Source organism: Periophthalmus magnuspinnatus, chromosome 6, assembly GCF_009829125.3.
Source record: "Periophthalmus magnuspinnatus isolate fPerMag1 chromosome 6, fPerMag1.2.pri, whole genome shotgun sequence".
Taxonomy (NCBI): domain Eukaryota; kingdom Metazoa; phylum Chordata; class Actinopteri; order Gobiiformes; family Gobiidae; genus Periophthalmus; species Periophthalmus magnuspinnatus.
Genome location: NC_047131.1, coordinates 10,713,453 through 10,728,878, shown reverse-complemented (window position 1 = coordinate 10,728,878; position 15,426 = coordinate 10,713,453). Strand labels below are relative to the sequence as shown.

Here is a 15,426-nt window from a genome sequence, read left to right as displayed (position 1 = left end):
TCTTAAACCAGGAGGAGTCAGAGGTTTTACATATCATGGCTGTAAACTTCATCAACTCAGAGAAAAAAAAATTAAGTCATAGTCAGATTTTAGCTTAAGTCTGAGGTGAGATCCTGTCATCTAGACGTCCACGAGATTTAAAGCCCTAATGTGTAACTTTTTAGTCAAAACCTATAAATAAAAGCATGTTTTTCCAGTTTGGTTGTGTTTATTGCACTGTATGACATGTCCATACTGACAGTGGGCTTGCCTCTCCTGGTCTTACTTGGCCTAGAGGAGCCTCCTTTACTATAATATTCCACAGTGGGGCATAAAACTCATCTATCGCCATGGACAATATCCCAGAGTATGGTGTTAACTTTCTGTTTCCATGGAAACATGTAAGTGACAAGCCTCCTCCAGAACCTTACACACTGTGGCTTTAAAGCTGCACTATGTAACTTTTCTTATGGAGGGCCCACTTCTTGGATTTGTTATTGCTTTGCCGAGATGTTCCAGAGTATGGCATTAAACACAATTATCTTATAAAGTAGTAAAAACAGCAAAAAAAAAAAGCAGCAACAGTAGCAGTAGCAATACTAGTAGTAGTAATAGTAGTAGTAGTTAGTTGTTGTAACAGTAGTAGTAGCAACAGTATCAGGAGCAATAGCAGTAGTAGTATTAGTGGTAGTAGTAGTAGTAGTAGTAGTACTAGTAGTAATAGCAGTAGTAGCGCTACTAGCATTAGCAGTAGTAATAGTAGCAGCAGTAGTAGCCTTAGTAGTATTAGTAGTAGGAGTAGTAGTAGTAACTATAGCAGTAGTAGCAGCAGTAGCAGTAGTAGTAGAAGTAGTAGTAGTAGTGGCAGTAGTAGTAGAAGTGGCAGTAGTAGTGGTGTTATTTGTAGTAGTAGCAGTAGCAGTAGTGGTAGCAGTAGCAATAGCAGCAGTAGGAGTAATAGTAGTAGTACTATTTGTAGTATTTGTAGTACTCACAGTTCGTGCAGGATGAAGGTGGAGTTCTCTGTGGAGGCGACTCCTGTTTGAGGATGAATGAACGTGGTCCTCCTCTCGTTATGACTGAAACACACAGAGAAAAGACCTGTTTCAGTCCTGGTTCAGTCCCAGTTTAGACACAGTTTAGTCCTTGTTTAGACCCGCTTCAGTCCTGGTTCAGTCCTGGTTTAGATCTAGTTTTGTCCTGGTTTAATGCTGGTTTAGACCTGTTAGTCCCGGTGTGAAATGCCGACAGTTGCTCCTCATTTATTCACACGTCACAGAGAAAATCCACAAATGTTTAACCTCATCATTTATGTGGGAGGGCATCTGACACATCTGACACACAGGGAGGGCATCTGACACAGAGTTTAAGTTCATTTAAAAGTTAATTCACAAACTTTAGCTCAAACAAACTCAAACCTGATGAAGAGACAATCGAAAATGGACCCTCTGTAGTCCAGGTCTAGACCCACGTAAATCCGAGTCCTGATCTAGTCCTGGTCCAGTCCTGGTCCAAAGTCCTGGTCCAGTCCTGGTCCAAAGTCCTGGTTCAGTCCTGATCCAGTCTCTGTCCTACATCAGCACATTCTGAGCAGAGGGCAGTGTGTGGAGTGACAATAGAGAGAGAGAGAGAGGGGGGGGGGGAGAGAGAGGGAGAGAGAGAGAGGGGGAGAGGGAGAGAGAGGGAGGGGGAGAGAGAGAGCGAGAGTGAGGAGAGACGGAGAGAGGGAATGTGTGGAGTGACAATAGAGAGAGAGAGAGAGAGAGGGAGGAGAGACGGAGAGAGGGAATGTGTGGAGTGACAATAGAGAGAGAGAGGGAGAGAGAGGGAGGGGAGTGAGAGAGAGAGAGAGAGAGGGAGGAGACACGGAGAGGGGGAATGTGTGGAGTGACAATAGAGAGAGAGAGAGAGAGGGAGGAGGAGTGAGAGAGAGAGAGGGAGGAGAGAGGGAGAGAGGGAATGTGTGGAGTGACAAGAGAGACAGAGAGAGTGGGAGGAGAGAGGGAGGACAGCAGAGGGGAGAGAGAGGGGAGGGAGGAGGTTGAGAGGGAGGGGGGGCAGAGGGGGGGAGAGGGAAGAGCGAGAGGAGGGGGAGGGAGAGAGAGAGGGATCGAGGGAGGGAGGAGAGAGGCAGAGAGAGAGAGGGCGGGAGGAAGGACGAGGGAGAAGCAGGGAGAGGGACAGAGAGAGGGAGGAGATGGAGGGAGAGAGGTAGGGGTGGGGGAGAGAGGGAGAGTTGTGAGGAGCTGGGAGCAGAAAGGAAGAGACAGAGGGAGAAAGGGGGGAGAGTGAGGGATGGACAGGACAGTAGAAAGGAGAGAGTGAAGTGGAGAGAGGGATGAGGTAGACAGAAAACAACTCAGGGGTGGGGAGGGAGGAGAGGAGATGAGGGAGAGATAGAGTCAAGCAGCTGGACTCAGCAAAATCAGAGAGTGAAAGAGAGAGAACAGGAAAGAAGTGAGAACTCCTCTTTCCTCTTTCTCCTGTCTCTCTCCTTTTCACTCTCTCTCCCCTCTTCTCTCTGTCTCCTTTGACTCTCTCCCCTCTTCTCTCTCTCTTTTGACTCGCTCTCCCTCCCCTCTTCTCTCTCTCTCTCCTCTCTTTCTTTATAAATGTGTAAATGTAATCTGTTTTAAAATATCCCTCATGTCACATAGCAGGTGTGCAGGATGTGTGTGTCCAGCAGGGGGCAGACACGCTCCCAGACATGGAGAGAACATGCAAAATCCACAGAGAAACTCCCATAAGCTCCTGTATCACATCGACTCCTGTGAGCTCCCTGTCATAATTTTCCCTCCTCAAAAACAGACCTGGAGTTGTGTTTTCACAGCTCCAGGTCTGTTTGTGATGAGGAAACTACATAATAAGAGAGGTCAGAGAATAGTGCATTATGGGACATTTAAAAATCCAGTCCAGTAAACCGAGCAACCCTTCACCACAGACTTTCCCCCTCTCTCCTCTCTCCCATCGCTTTCTACTCTCCCTTTCTCTCCCCTCTCCTCTCTCTGTCGTCTCTCTCATCTCTCTCTCCCCTCTCTCTTTCCTCTCTCTCCATCTCTCCCACCTCTCTTTCCTCTCTCTCCTGTTTGAACGCCCTCACTCCTATTTCTCTCATTTCTTTCATCCCTTGGTTCTTAATGTGTTTTTATGTTTTGTTAGTCTGAGAGCGTCATATTCTGGGCTAATGGAAGTCACAGCTGTTATATATCTCACATAGACCTGGCTTAGACCTGGTTCAGTGATGGTTCAGTCCTGGTTCAGTCCTGCTTTAGTCCTGGTTTAGTCCTGGTTTAGATCTGGTTTAGTCTTGGTTTAGACTTGGTTCAGTCCTGGTTCAATCCTGGTTTAGACCTGATTTAGTCCTGGTTCAGTTCTATGAATAGAAGATTCTAAAATGGAGCCAAATTTAACTCCTGTCTGAATAATTCACAAAAGAAAATGAAAAACGCTGGAGGAGAATCAGACTGAACCAGGACAAAATGAGGACTAAACCGGGTCTTAAACCAGGTCTAAATCAGGTCTTAAGACAGGTCTAAATCAGGACTAAACCAAGACTAAACCAGGACTAAGCCCTGCATATTTAGGCTGAGTTCTCTCAAACACTCCACCTTGTGACATCAAGGTAGAAAACACTCTGTTCCACCTTGTGATGTCAGGAAGTGTGTTTTTAACTCCATACACCTTCACTAGAATCATTTTTAGGAGGACATACTAACATGGAGCTCACAGGAGTCTGTCTGTGTGATACAGGAGCTTTAAAGCCCCACTGCAGGACATTTTCCTTACATTAGAACAGCTTTGTCACACTTAAAACACACAACACAGTACTCACAACAAAGTACCCACAACGCAGTACTCACAACAAAGTTCCCACAACGCAGTACTCACAACAGTACTCCACCTGCCCCATGTATTTCCTGTACTTCACAATACTCTCATGTACTACGGTGTACTACAGCCCTGTACTGTGGAGTTCACAGAGTACTGCAGACGCTTATAGACACTGGAACTGTGACACAAATAACACACAGCAGAGAGGGAGGGACGGAAGGAGAGAACGACAGAGAGAGGGAGAGAGGAAGGGACGGAAAGAACGAAAGAGAGAGGGACAGAGGGTGAGAGAGAGGGTGAGCATGAGTGAGGGAGAGGAGGAGAGAAGGAGAGGGGAAGGGAGAAGGAGAGATGGAGAGAAAGAGGGAGACAGTGAGGGAGGGAGTGGGGGAAGGGAGAGAATGAAAGAGAGAGGGGGCAGGGAGAAGGAGAGGGAGGGATGGAAAAGAAAGAACGAATAAGAGAGGGAGAGAAAGGCGGAAGAGAGGGAGAGAGAGAAGGAGAGAGGAAAGAAAGAGAGAATGGGAGAGGGGGTGGCAACAAATAATCAATAAAGACTAGTCTGTAACAATTAATCGAATACAGAAGAGTCTGTAACAATTAATCAACTAAAGAAGAGCCTATGTAACGATAAATCGACTAAAGAGGAGTCTGTAAAGATGAATCGAGTATCGAAGAGTCTGTGTAACAATTCATTGAAAAAAGAAAAGTTTGTATAACGATTAATCGACTAAAGATGATTCTGTGTTATGATTAATTGAATAATGAAAAGGCTGTATAACGATTAATCGAATAAAGCAAATAATCAAATAAAGACCAGTCTGTAACAATTAATCAATTAAAGACGAGTCTGTGTAATGACTAATCGAATAAGGAAGAGTCTGTATAAATTAATCGAATAAAGGCGAGTCTGTGTAACGATAAATTAATCGAATAAAGGCGAGTCTGTGTAACGATTAATCGACTAAAGAAGCGTCTGTGTAACGATTAATTGACTAAAGACAATTCTGTGTAACGATTAATTGTAAACAGAGGGCAGGACTCACAACTGACAAAAGATCTCACATTTTCTTAGGACTTTGTGAAAAAACAACTATATAAGAGAAGTCATATTATAAACTGCATCTACTATAGTAAGACTAAACCAGGACTAAACCAGGACTAAACCAGGACTGAACCAGGACTGAACCAGGACTGAACCAGGACTGAACCAGGACTGAACCAGGACTGAACCAGGACTAAACCAGGACTGAACCAGGACTGAACCAGGACTGAACCAGGACTAACAGGGACAGGGGCTAAACCAATTCCTGTTTGACCTGGAGTGTAAATTCTCATTGTGCCATTGGTCAATGCACTTCACATCACACTGTAGCAGGAGTAGGAGTAGTACTAGTTGTAGTAGTAGTAGTAGTTGTTGTTATTGATGTAGTAGTAGTGTAACAGATGCAGTATCTTTGGCAGATTTTCAGGACAGATTTGTTGTTCTGAGTCAGAGGAAAATAGAATCTACAAATCCACCAGAGAGAGAAAGAAGAGGGGGAGGAGAATGAAAGAGAGAAAGAAAAGAAAGAAGAGAGGGAGTAGGGAGAAAGAGAGAGAAGAGAGAAAGAGAAGGAGGAAGGAGAAAGAGAAAGAAGAGAGAAGAGAGGGTGGAGGGAGAAAGAGAGAACGAGAAAGAGAGAACGAGAGAGAAGAGAGGAGGGAGGGAGAGGAGAGAAATAAAAAAGAGAAAGGAGAGAAGAGGAGGGAGAAGAGAGATTAAAGAGAGGAGAAAGGAGAGGGAGAGAGAAGAGTGAGGAGAGACAGAAAAGAGAGGAGAAAGAGAGAGAATAGAAAAAGAGGGCGAGGAGAGATATGAGAGAAAAGAGAGAAGAGAGAACGAGGGAGAGTAGAGCAAGAGAAGAGGATGAGAGGGGGGAGAGAAAAGAGAAGGAGAGAGGGAAAGAGAAAAGCATATTACTTATGTAACATACTCAAAAATTATTTAAATATTAGACTCAGACATGGGAGAGAGCAAGTTTCAGATGCCCTCCCTGTGTTTCAGATGCCCTCCCTGTGTTTCAGATGCCCTCCCTGTGACTCCATGGGGGTTTATTCACTCACTGACTGAAAGGTTTGTGGTTTGAAGCCTGTTTCTGGCACACGCCTTTGGGCAAGACACTTCCCCTTCTCTGAATTTATTCTGGGACTCTCTGTTCTAAAGGTTTACACTCTTTCACATTCAGACCAGGATCATAACGGGTCTACAGCAGTTCCCTGGTCTCTCTGTCAGACCAGACCAGGATCATAACCGGACTAAAGCAGGTCCCTGGTCTCTCTGTCAGACCAGGATCATAACCGGACTAAAGCAGGTCCCTGGTCTCTCTGTCAGACCGGACCAGACCAGGATCATAATCGGACTACAGCAGATCCCTGTCTCTCTGTCAAACACTGGACTGGGCTGTGTGGTGAAGTGTCTTGCTCAGAGACACAAACACAGCCTGTCCTCGTTCAGTAGCTCCACAGACAAACAAGAAACAGAAAATATAAAAAAGTGAGTTATAAAAAGAAGCAGGTGCAGGCACAGCTGAGCTCAACTGGAACAAGAACCAAGGACTAAAGAGAGAGAGAGGCTTTAAAGCACCACAAACACACACTGTACATATGAAAGGACAAAGCTAACCTGCTAGCATAGACTGTATATTTAAATGGGCATGGCTAACCCACAACCCGCCACGCTCCAAACAGGAAGTGATCATGGGTGTACTTCCGGCTCCATCGACTGCAATTCAATTTCTCTGTAAAAACTGTAGCCCCTCTTTGTAACTGCTGCTGTCAGGATCTTGAATCAGACCTTAAAATGTTCATATTATCCGACTCTACATGATCCTGTGGTTTTTATTTCACTATTTTGTCCCTAAATCAAGATGTGAACATTAATAACAGACAAATCAGTCACCTTCCTTCTCTAAGGCTTTGGTGCAAATGAAAATAAATGGTCTGCTTGCTAGTGTGATGTGCTTTTGATGAGGTGTTTGAACATGGGAAAAAGCTTCAAATAATAAATTCTGTATAAAAGGTTTGCTCACAGAAAAGCAGGACTCCATGTCCCTGTTTACACTAGTGTCTGGAGACTAAAGACACATGTGACAGGATACATGCTTTAACAAACACACTAACACGCTATCTCTGGATGTTAGCTCTTTCCTGCTCATGAGACATAAACTCTGAGACAGTTCAGCCTGAGAGTGGTGCAAAAACTAGTAATAGTAGTAATAGTTTAAAAGCAGTAGTAGTTCAGTAGTAGCAGTAGTAGTAGTACTAACAGTAGTAATATTATAAGCACTAACAGTGTGCAATTACTGTTGACACATTTATTCAAACTGTCTCAGATATAAATCCAATATTTGCACAAAATCCAGAAAAGCTGAACTGAAAGTCAATATTTAAAACCAGGACTAAAATGGGAGTAAACCAGGTCTAAACCAGGTCTAACACGGGACTGAACCAAGACTGAACCAGCACTAAACAAGGACTAAACCAGGACCAGACCCGTATCATAACCAGTCTACAGCAGGTCTCTGTCAGTCACATTTTCCAGAGGACACTACTCTGAGACGAGAGCTGCCCTGGGGCAATCTGACGCACTCAGGCTGTCAATCATACACACTACCATTTAATGTTGAAAATCACATTCTACTGTCAAAAGAGTGTTTTTATTATCATTGTGGTATCGGAATTGGTATCAAGTACTGGATATCGAGTATTGGGTATTGAGTATCGGGTATTGAGTCTTAGTATGGACTCACCTCTGGAGGTTGAGGGTTTGACTCCACGTTAAATCCAAAATAAACCAACGAAGCCACAGCAGGAGTGCGAGAGTCAAGAGGGCGGGAGATAGCTATGGTTTGTCCAATTATTTACAGAGAGACAGAGGAGGGGGCGGGGTCCAGACACACCTCAGCCAATCATTAACAACCTGAGGGTCACACGCTAAGCTCTGATTGGCTCACATCCAGGTTAATGCGAGTTAATGATCGACTGTGAGTTTGCTCAAAAACACGTGAAAAGAGAGAGAAATGTTCTGAGGAAAGAGCAAAGTGTGGGGCTAGAACCAGCAACCTCCAGGTGAGAGGGAGAGCTGAGCCACTGTGACACCAGCAGCCAGGATCCTCAGCAACACCTAACTGGACCCTCAGATCTGGTTATGATCCTGGTCTGGACCCTCAGATCTGGTTATGATCCTGGTCTGGACCCTCAGATCTGGTTATGATCCTGGTCTGGACCCTCAGATCTGGTTATGATCCTGGTCTGGACCCTCAGATCTGGTTATGATCCTGGTCTGGACCCTCAGATCTGGTTATGATCCTGGTCTTGTTATTTTCAGCTGGTGCAGAGTCCTTGAATTTCAACCTGAGGCTCAAATGATTCAACAGAAAATGAATAAATCAAACAGCAAGAACTACACCAGATATGAACAAGGACTAAACCAGGTCTAAACCAGGACTAAACCAGGACTAAACCAGGACTAAACCAGGACTAAACCAGGACTGAACCAGGTCTGAACCAAGACTAAACCAGGACTAAACCAGGTCAGAACCAGGAATAAACCAGGACTAATCAGGACTAAGCCAAGACTAAACCAGGATTAAACTAAGACTGAATCGAGACTAAACCAGGTCTGAACCAAGAACCAGGACTAAATCAGGACTAAACCAGGACTATATCAGGTCCAGACTGATAGACCTGTGTGAGTCAGTGTGAGTCATCCTGATGCTGAAACAGAGAATGGACAGAAACAAAAAAGAAAGAGGAGAGAGAGAGAGACAGAGAGAGAGAGAGAGAAGGAAGGAGAAAGGGAGGAGAGGAGACAGGGAGAGCTAGAGGGAGAGAGAGAGAGGAATGAGGAGAGGAAAGAGGGGGAGAGAGCAAGGGAGAGATGGACAGGTAGCCATAGAGACAGATGTGGAGAGGTGAGAGAAGGAGAGAGTGAGAACGAGAGAGTTGGAGGAGAGAGAAAGAGGATTGGAGAAAGGGGTGAAGAGAGAGGGAGGGGTGAGGGAGTGAGAGGGAGAGATGGTTGCAGAAACAGACAGAAGTAGGGAGATGATAGAGAAAATTAGAAGAGGAAGTGAGGGAGAGAGGAGAGGAAGGAGCGAGAGATGGACAGGTAGCCATAGAGACAGATGTGAAGAGGTGAGAGAGAGTGAAAGAGTGAGTGAGAATGAGAGAGTGGGAGGATGGAGAGAGAGAAGAGGGAGGAGAGGGACAGGTAGCTATAGAGACAGATGTGCAGAGGTGTGTGTGTGTGTGTGAGAGAGAGAGAGAGAGAGAATAGGAGGAAAAAGAGGAGAGGAAAGAGAGGGTTAGGACAAAGAAGAGAGAAGAAAAGAGTGAAGGAGAGCGAGAGAGAGAGAGAGAGAGAGAGAGAGAGAAGGAGGACACAGAACATAGGAAAGGAAAGAATGAAGATGAATGAGAAAAGAGGAAGTGAGGGAGACAGGGAGGAAGATGGACAGACAGCCATAGAAACAGATGTGGAGAGGTGTGAGAGAGAGAGAGAGAGAGAGGGAGAGAGAGTGGGAGGACAGAAAAAAAGAGGAGAGGGAGTGAGTAGGAGGATGACAGGACACAGGTGAAAAAGAGATGGACAGATGTGGAGGTGAGTGGGTGGAGGAGAGAGCTAGGCTGATCACAATGAAAACGACTGAATTCATGAAGAAATATTTTAATCTTGTCGTTCTCTGGAGTGAGGCAGGAAAATCAACAGCTCCTATAGATACTGCAGCTGACACACTCATTCTGTGGGATGTGATGCTAACTAAGGGCACTGCTGTGTCTGAGGCTCTGTTAGACTTTAATCTGAGCTTTGTTTTAATCAAATCTGATCATAAAGAGCTGACTTATCTGAACTACAACAGGTGAGCTGTGCTGATCTGAGTTGATCTGTGCTGATCTGAGATGATTTGTGCTTTAAGACAATCTGAAAACTTTTGTGTCAGTGCTTGCTAATGTGTGCATTGTGTCTCCATGGTAAGTGGTGAAGATCCCACCATAGACATACACGTTGACCCCTCTCAGTATCAATAATACAACAGAAAACCAGAGATCTCTAAAGAACTGGAGCCAAAAAACTGCAGAAATGCCCCAATCCAGTCCTGTGTAAATCTCCAACAGCATCACAGACTGAACACTGAAGGTATTTACTTCTATGAGGTATTAAAGCAGGGGCATTTTATTTCTATGTGGTATAAAAGAGGTGATATTTGACCTCTATGGGGTATTAAATGTAACACGTAACATTAGATCACCATGTTTCCTTTTATTGTTTTGAAAATACTATATTCACCCAAAACAACGGTTTAACATGTTTTATAAGTTTCACTGTCATTCTCCCATGTCTCCCTTTGCTCTCTGTGCCAAGTCACTCCCCCTTCAGAGCACTATCACAACACAATCAGCTGCATCTCACTAATGAAACTACTGCACATCACATCAGGTTTGTCAAGTTGCTGTGTACAGTTTTGTATCATGTTTTTGTATATTTATGGAGAACTGTCATGTGAGAGCACAGGCAAGGAGAGTTTGAATGGGCCTGGGAGAGATCCCTAGATTACTCAAACATGGATGACATGTAAAACCTCTTTAAACAGCATAAAGGTGTTTGTTTGGAGCTAAACTGAAGCTGAGGGAGACTTTCATGGAAACACAGAGATCTGATCTTCGAGTTGTGGCTCTGGCTCAAATGTTCCACACTGGGGCATTAAATGTAACGTTCTTTCCTGCCTCTCCACAGAGCTGATACATAAATATGTTTTACAGTATGTCTGGCATTTAGTCTGAACAGAACAATAATAATCTATATGGTGACAAACACTTTCACAGAAAAGTTACATACTAGAACTTTATCTACCATAATGAGCTTTGAAAACAACATCTACAAATATTCACATGCTCTGAACTGTCCCTGTGTGTCAGATGCCCTCCCTGTGTGTGTCAGATGCCCTCCCTGTGTGTGTCAGATGCCCTCTGTGTCTGTGTCAGATACCCTCCCTGTATGTGTCAGATGCCCTCCCTGTGTGTGTCAGATGCCCTCCCTCTCTGTTGTACCTGTGCTTCTCACAGTAGAAGACTCCGCCCACAGGAAACAGGTGGGGACATGGCTCCTCCTCCTCACGCCACATTTTCAAACTCTTTATAAACTTTAAACGCTCCAAAGAAAAGTCGGAGTCCATCACAACAGGTCTCCACGGTAACGCACACCTGGTCTCCACGGTAACGCACACCTGGCGACGGCAGGTGAGTCACACACCTGGATCAGAGTCTGGATTCAAACGCCTCAGGGACAAAATCTGAACATGACTTCATCCAGACAAGTCTCACTGTGCACAAGTCCCCCTTTAGACCTGGTTTAGTCCTGGTTTAGACCTGGTTTAGACCTGGTTTAGACCAGGTTCAGTCCTGGTTCAGTCCTGGTTCAGTACTGGTTTAGTCCTGGTTTAGTCCTGGTTTAGTCCAGGTTCAGTCATGATTTAGACCAGGTTTAGTCCTGGTTTAGTCCTGGTTCAGTCCTGGTTTAGTCCTGATTTAGTCCAGGTTCAGTCATGATTTAGACCAGGTTTAGTCCTGGTTTAGTCCTGGTTCAGTCCTTGTTCAGTCCTGGTTCATTCCTGCTTAAGGTCTACTTTAGTTCTGGTTTAGCCCTGGTTTAGTTCTTGTTCAGTCCTGGATTAGTCCTGGTTCAGTCCTGGTTCAACCCAGGTTCAGTCCTGGTTTAGTCCAGGTTTAGTACTGGTTTGGTCCTGGTTAAATCCTGGTTTATGTTGGTCCAATCTCTTGTTTCCTCAAACGTCTCAGAACCAAAACAGAAAAATGAATCATCCAAAAAAGACTCAAAAAACAGACTAAATCCAGTCCAGATCTGGCTGAAATCCTGGTCTAGATCTGGGTCCAAACCTGGGTCCAGTCGAGAATCAAACCAGGACTAAAGAGGGTTCTTTAGATCCATCGTTTGGAGGGAAAAAGAGGAGAGATTCCGAGAGAAACACACAGCATCGGGTCAGCCGAGAAATGAGGAAAACAGAGAGATGTGACAGAGAGCGAGAAGGAGAGAGGGAGGGAGGAGAGATGTGACAGAGAGGGAGGAGAGAAAGAGAGAGAAGGAAAAGGTAGAGATATGACAGATATAGAGGGACGGAGAAGGAGAGGAGAGAAGTGACAGAGAGAGAAGAAAGGGAGGGAAGGAGAAGAGATGTGACAGAGAAAATAAAGAGAGAGAGGGAGAAGGGAGAGAAAGATAGAGGGAAGAGAGATGTGACAGAGAGAAAAGAGAGAGGGAGGGGAGAGACAGAGGGAGAAAAAGAGAGAGAGAAGGGAGAGAGTGAATGGGAGAGAGGGGAGAGACAGGGGAGTGAGAGAGGAGAGAGGGGGAGGAAGGGAACAAGAGGAGAGAGGGGAAAGGAACAGAGGGAGAGAGTGAGGGAGGGAGAGGAGAGTGAAAGAGAGGGAAAGAGAGTAGAGATGTGACAGAGAAAAGGAGAGGGAGATGATGGAGAAAGAGAGAAAGAGAGAGAAGGAAAGGAGAGAGGAAGAGGAAAGGAGGGAGAGAAGAGACAAAGAGAAAGGGAGCGGAGAGAGATAAAGAATGAGAGAGGGAGGAGAGATGTGACAGAGAGAGAAGGAGAGAGGGAGGGGAGAGAAAGAGGGGAAATGAGGAAACGAGAGAGGGAGAGAGGGAGGGAGGAGAGGGAGAGGAGAAAGAGAAGCAGGCAGGGAGAGAGAGAGGAGACAGGAGATATGTGAAAAGAGAGAGACGAGGGGGAAGAGGAGAAAGAAAAATGGAGCCGTCTCTTGATCGCCCCAGAAATGAAAGGAGAGATAGTGATGCTATTTTTGTCTCATTTTCACTGATTGTCTCTAAAGCCCCAGACAAGAACTAAACCAGAACTAAACTAGGACTAAACCAGGACTAAACCAGGACTAAAGCAGAACTAAACCAGGACTAAAGCAGGACTAAACCAGGACTAAAGCAGAACTAAACCAGGACTAAACCAGGACTAAAGCAGGACTAAACCAGGACTAAACCAGGACTAAACCAGGACTAAACCAGAACTAAACCAGGACTAAACCAGGACTAAAGCAGAACTAAAGCAGGACTAAACCAGGACTAAACCAGGACTAAAGCAGGACTAAACCAGGACTAAACCAGAACTAAACCAGGACTAAACCAGAACTAAACCAGGACTAAACCAGAACTAAACCAGAACTAAACCAGGACTAAACCAAAACTAAACTGGAACTAAATCAGAACTAAACCAGGACTAAACAGGACTACACAAGGGCTAAACCACCGCTGAACCAGGACTAGAACAGTCCTCACACTCAGATCCAAAAGTGACTCAGCCAAATACATCAAATATTTACACACATCGACCTGGACCAAGGTTTAAAAGACTCAAAGAAACTAATGTTCCACACACCACAAGCTCTGGGAGGGCATCTGACACACCACAGACACACCACAACATCAGGTGCATCAGATGCACTGCATCTGACACCTGGGGATACAAGAGGATGGGAGGGCATCTGACCCAGAAGCTCAATCTTACCAGTCAGTCAGGTCCCAGGTGAGGAGTTGGTCCTGGTTTAGTCTGGTTATGATCCGGGTTTTAGACCGGACTGGATGGAGACGACTGCACCACTGACCCATCTCTTCAAATATTCCACCAGGTTCAGTCCTGGTTGAGTCCTGGTTGAGTCCTGGTTGAGTCCTGGTTGAGTCCTGGCTGAGTCCTGGTTCAGTCCTGGTTTAGTCCTGGTTTAGTCCACTTCTAGTCTAGTTTTACTCCTGGTTTAGTCCACTTCTAGTCTAGTTTTAGTCCTGGTTCTGGTTCAGAGGCGTGTCTCAGACCCACGTCTCAGAGCACAAAGGTCTGTTGTTCATTTAAAAGAGTCTTTGTCCCAGAATTCCACAATATGTGTGACAGATGCCCTCCCATCCTCCTGTATCCCTGTGTCAGATGCCCTCCCATCCTCCTGTATCCCTGTGTGTCAGATGCCCTCCCTTGGCAGTAGAACATGTTTTTAAATTCTGTTTTATGAAAATATTCGATAAAGTTATGAATTATGTAAAACTCTGAGCTACAGAGAGAAAGAGAGAGAGAAGAGAGGGGGTGGAAAGAAAAGAGAGAGGAGAGTGAGGGCAGGGGGTGTGAAAATGAGGGAGAGGGGTAAGATGGGGTTAGGGGGGAGGGCAAGAGAGAATGAGAGGGTGAACAGGAGAGAAAAATGAGACAGGAAGAGAGAGGAGAAAGACAAGAAGGAGATAGAACAGAGGAGAGAGAGAGAAGTGAGAGACGAGAGACAATATGAAAAAGGAGAGAAGGAGAGAGGTGAGAGAAGGGAGAGAAAGAGGAGAGGAAGAGAGGGAGAAAAAGAGATAACAGGGACAATTAGACGTGTTTGTGAGAGACTGAGGGAGGAAAGGAGAAAGAGACAAAAGAAAAGATGGAGTGAGAGAGAGCGTGCACAACAGAGGGGGGGAGTAAAGGAGAGAGGGGAAAAAGAGAAAGATTGAGAGACAAAGGAGGGGTGAAGGAGAGAGAAAGAGAGAAAAAAGAGGAGAAGGGGGGGAAGGGGGTGCGGGGGGTGGAGCAGACAAAAGGGAGGCTCAGGTGTGGGTGGCCGTCGTCATGACAGCAGTCTCAGGTAAACAGGAAGAACACAGAGCGCTTTCATGTCAGGTCAAAGGTCATTGAGAATACGTCTCTACTGAGCATGTGCAGAAGCTTTTCACAGGGTTCAAAGTCCAGACGGTTTCAACAGAAAAGAGTTTAAAGGTTCAATAGTACACAGAACTGAGCTCCATGTTCTAATGTCCTCCTCAAAAACAAAATGCTCTGTTCCACCTTGTGATGTCATGAAGTGGTAGTTTTCAAGTTAACAGCTCCTTTTACCTTTAGTTCAGGACAGATTGGCAATTTCAGGGCTGAAATGATCCAAATGATTCTAGTTAAGGTGTTTGGAGTTTAAAAACACAGTGGAGCACTTCCTGTATTACCACATGATGAACTTAAATCTTGTTTGCTAATGTGTGCATTGTGACATTGTGGAAACTGCTGAACATTCTACCATAGACATACATGTAGAACATCGCCAGGGGGGTTCAAGTGTCTTGCCCAAGGACACAACAACAGCATTCAGTGGATCAGTGGATCTGACCGCTCAGCCGAGGACACAAACCAGGTCTAAACCAGGACCAAACCAGGTCTAAACCAGGACCAAACCAGGTCTAAACCAGGACCAAACCAGGTCTAAACCAGCTGTCTGTTTGTGTCTGTGGTAGATGTGACTTTAATGATGAGTTTGTGTCTCCGTAATAAAAGGTTTGATTCCCGACAAACATGAGTCAGAGAAAGAGAGAAAAGAGAGAGAGGGAGAGAGAAAGAAGAAGAGAGAGGGAGAGGGGGGGTGAGAGGGAAAGGAAGATAGAGGAAGAGAGGGGGAGAGAAAGAGGAAGAGGGAGGGAGCACTGCTATTACCACCAGCAGTGGTAATATTAGTAGTAGCAGCAGTAGTAGTAGTAGTAGTAGGAGTAATAGTAATAGTTGGAGTAGTAGTAGAAACATTAGTAGT

The 15,426-nt window shown here is 45.2% G+C and overlaps 1 protein-coding gene across 3 annotated transcripts in view; it reads right to left on the bottom strand.

Moving 5' to 3' along the window:
* LOC117372415 (pleckstrin homology domain-containing family A member 7-like) overlaps positions 1-15,426 on the bottom strand; it is a 60,239-nt gene that overhangs the window by 42,759 nt on the left and 2,054 nt on the right. The window contains exons 1-2 of one of the 3 annotated variants that reach the window (XM_055222267.1): positions 13,401-13,602; positions 975-1,058 (exon numbers count right to left, since the gene is read on the bottom strand). In XM_055222267.1, coding sequence (XP_055078242.1) covers positions 975-1,058; positions 13,401-13,501 — 185 coding nt within the window. In that variant the 5' untranslated portion in view covers positions 13,502-13,602. Of the gene's footprint in view, positions 1-974; positions 1,059-3,867; positions 3,967-13,400; positions 13,603-15,426 lie in introns of those variants that run through there. The other 2 variants (XM_055222268.1, XM_055222266.1) reach the window with 2 other exon arrangements.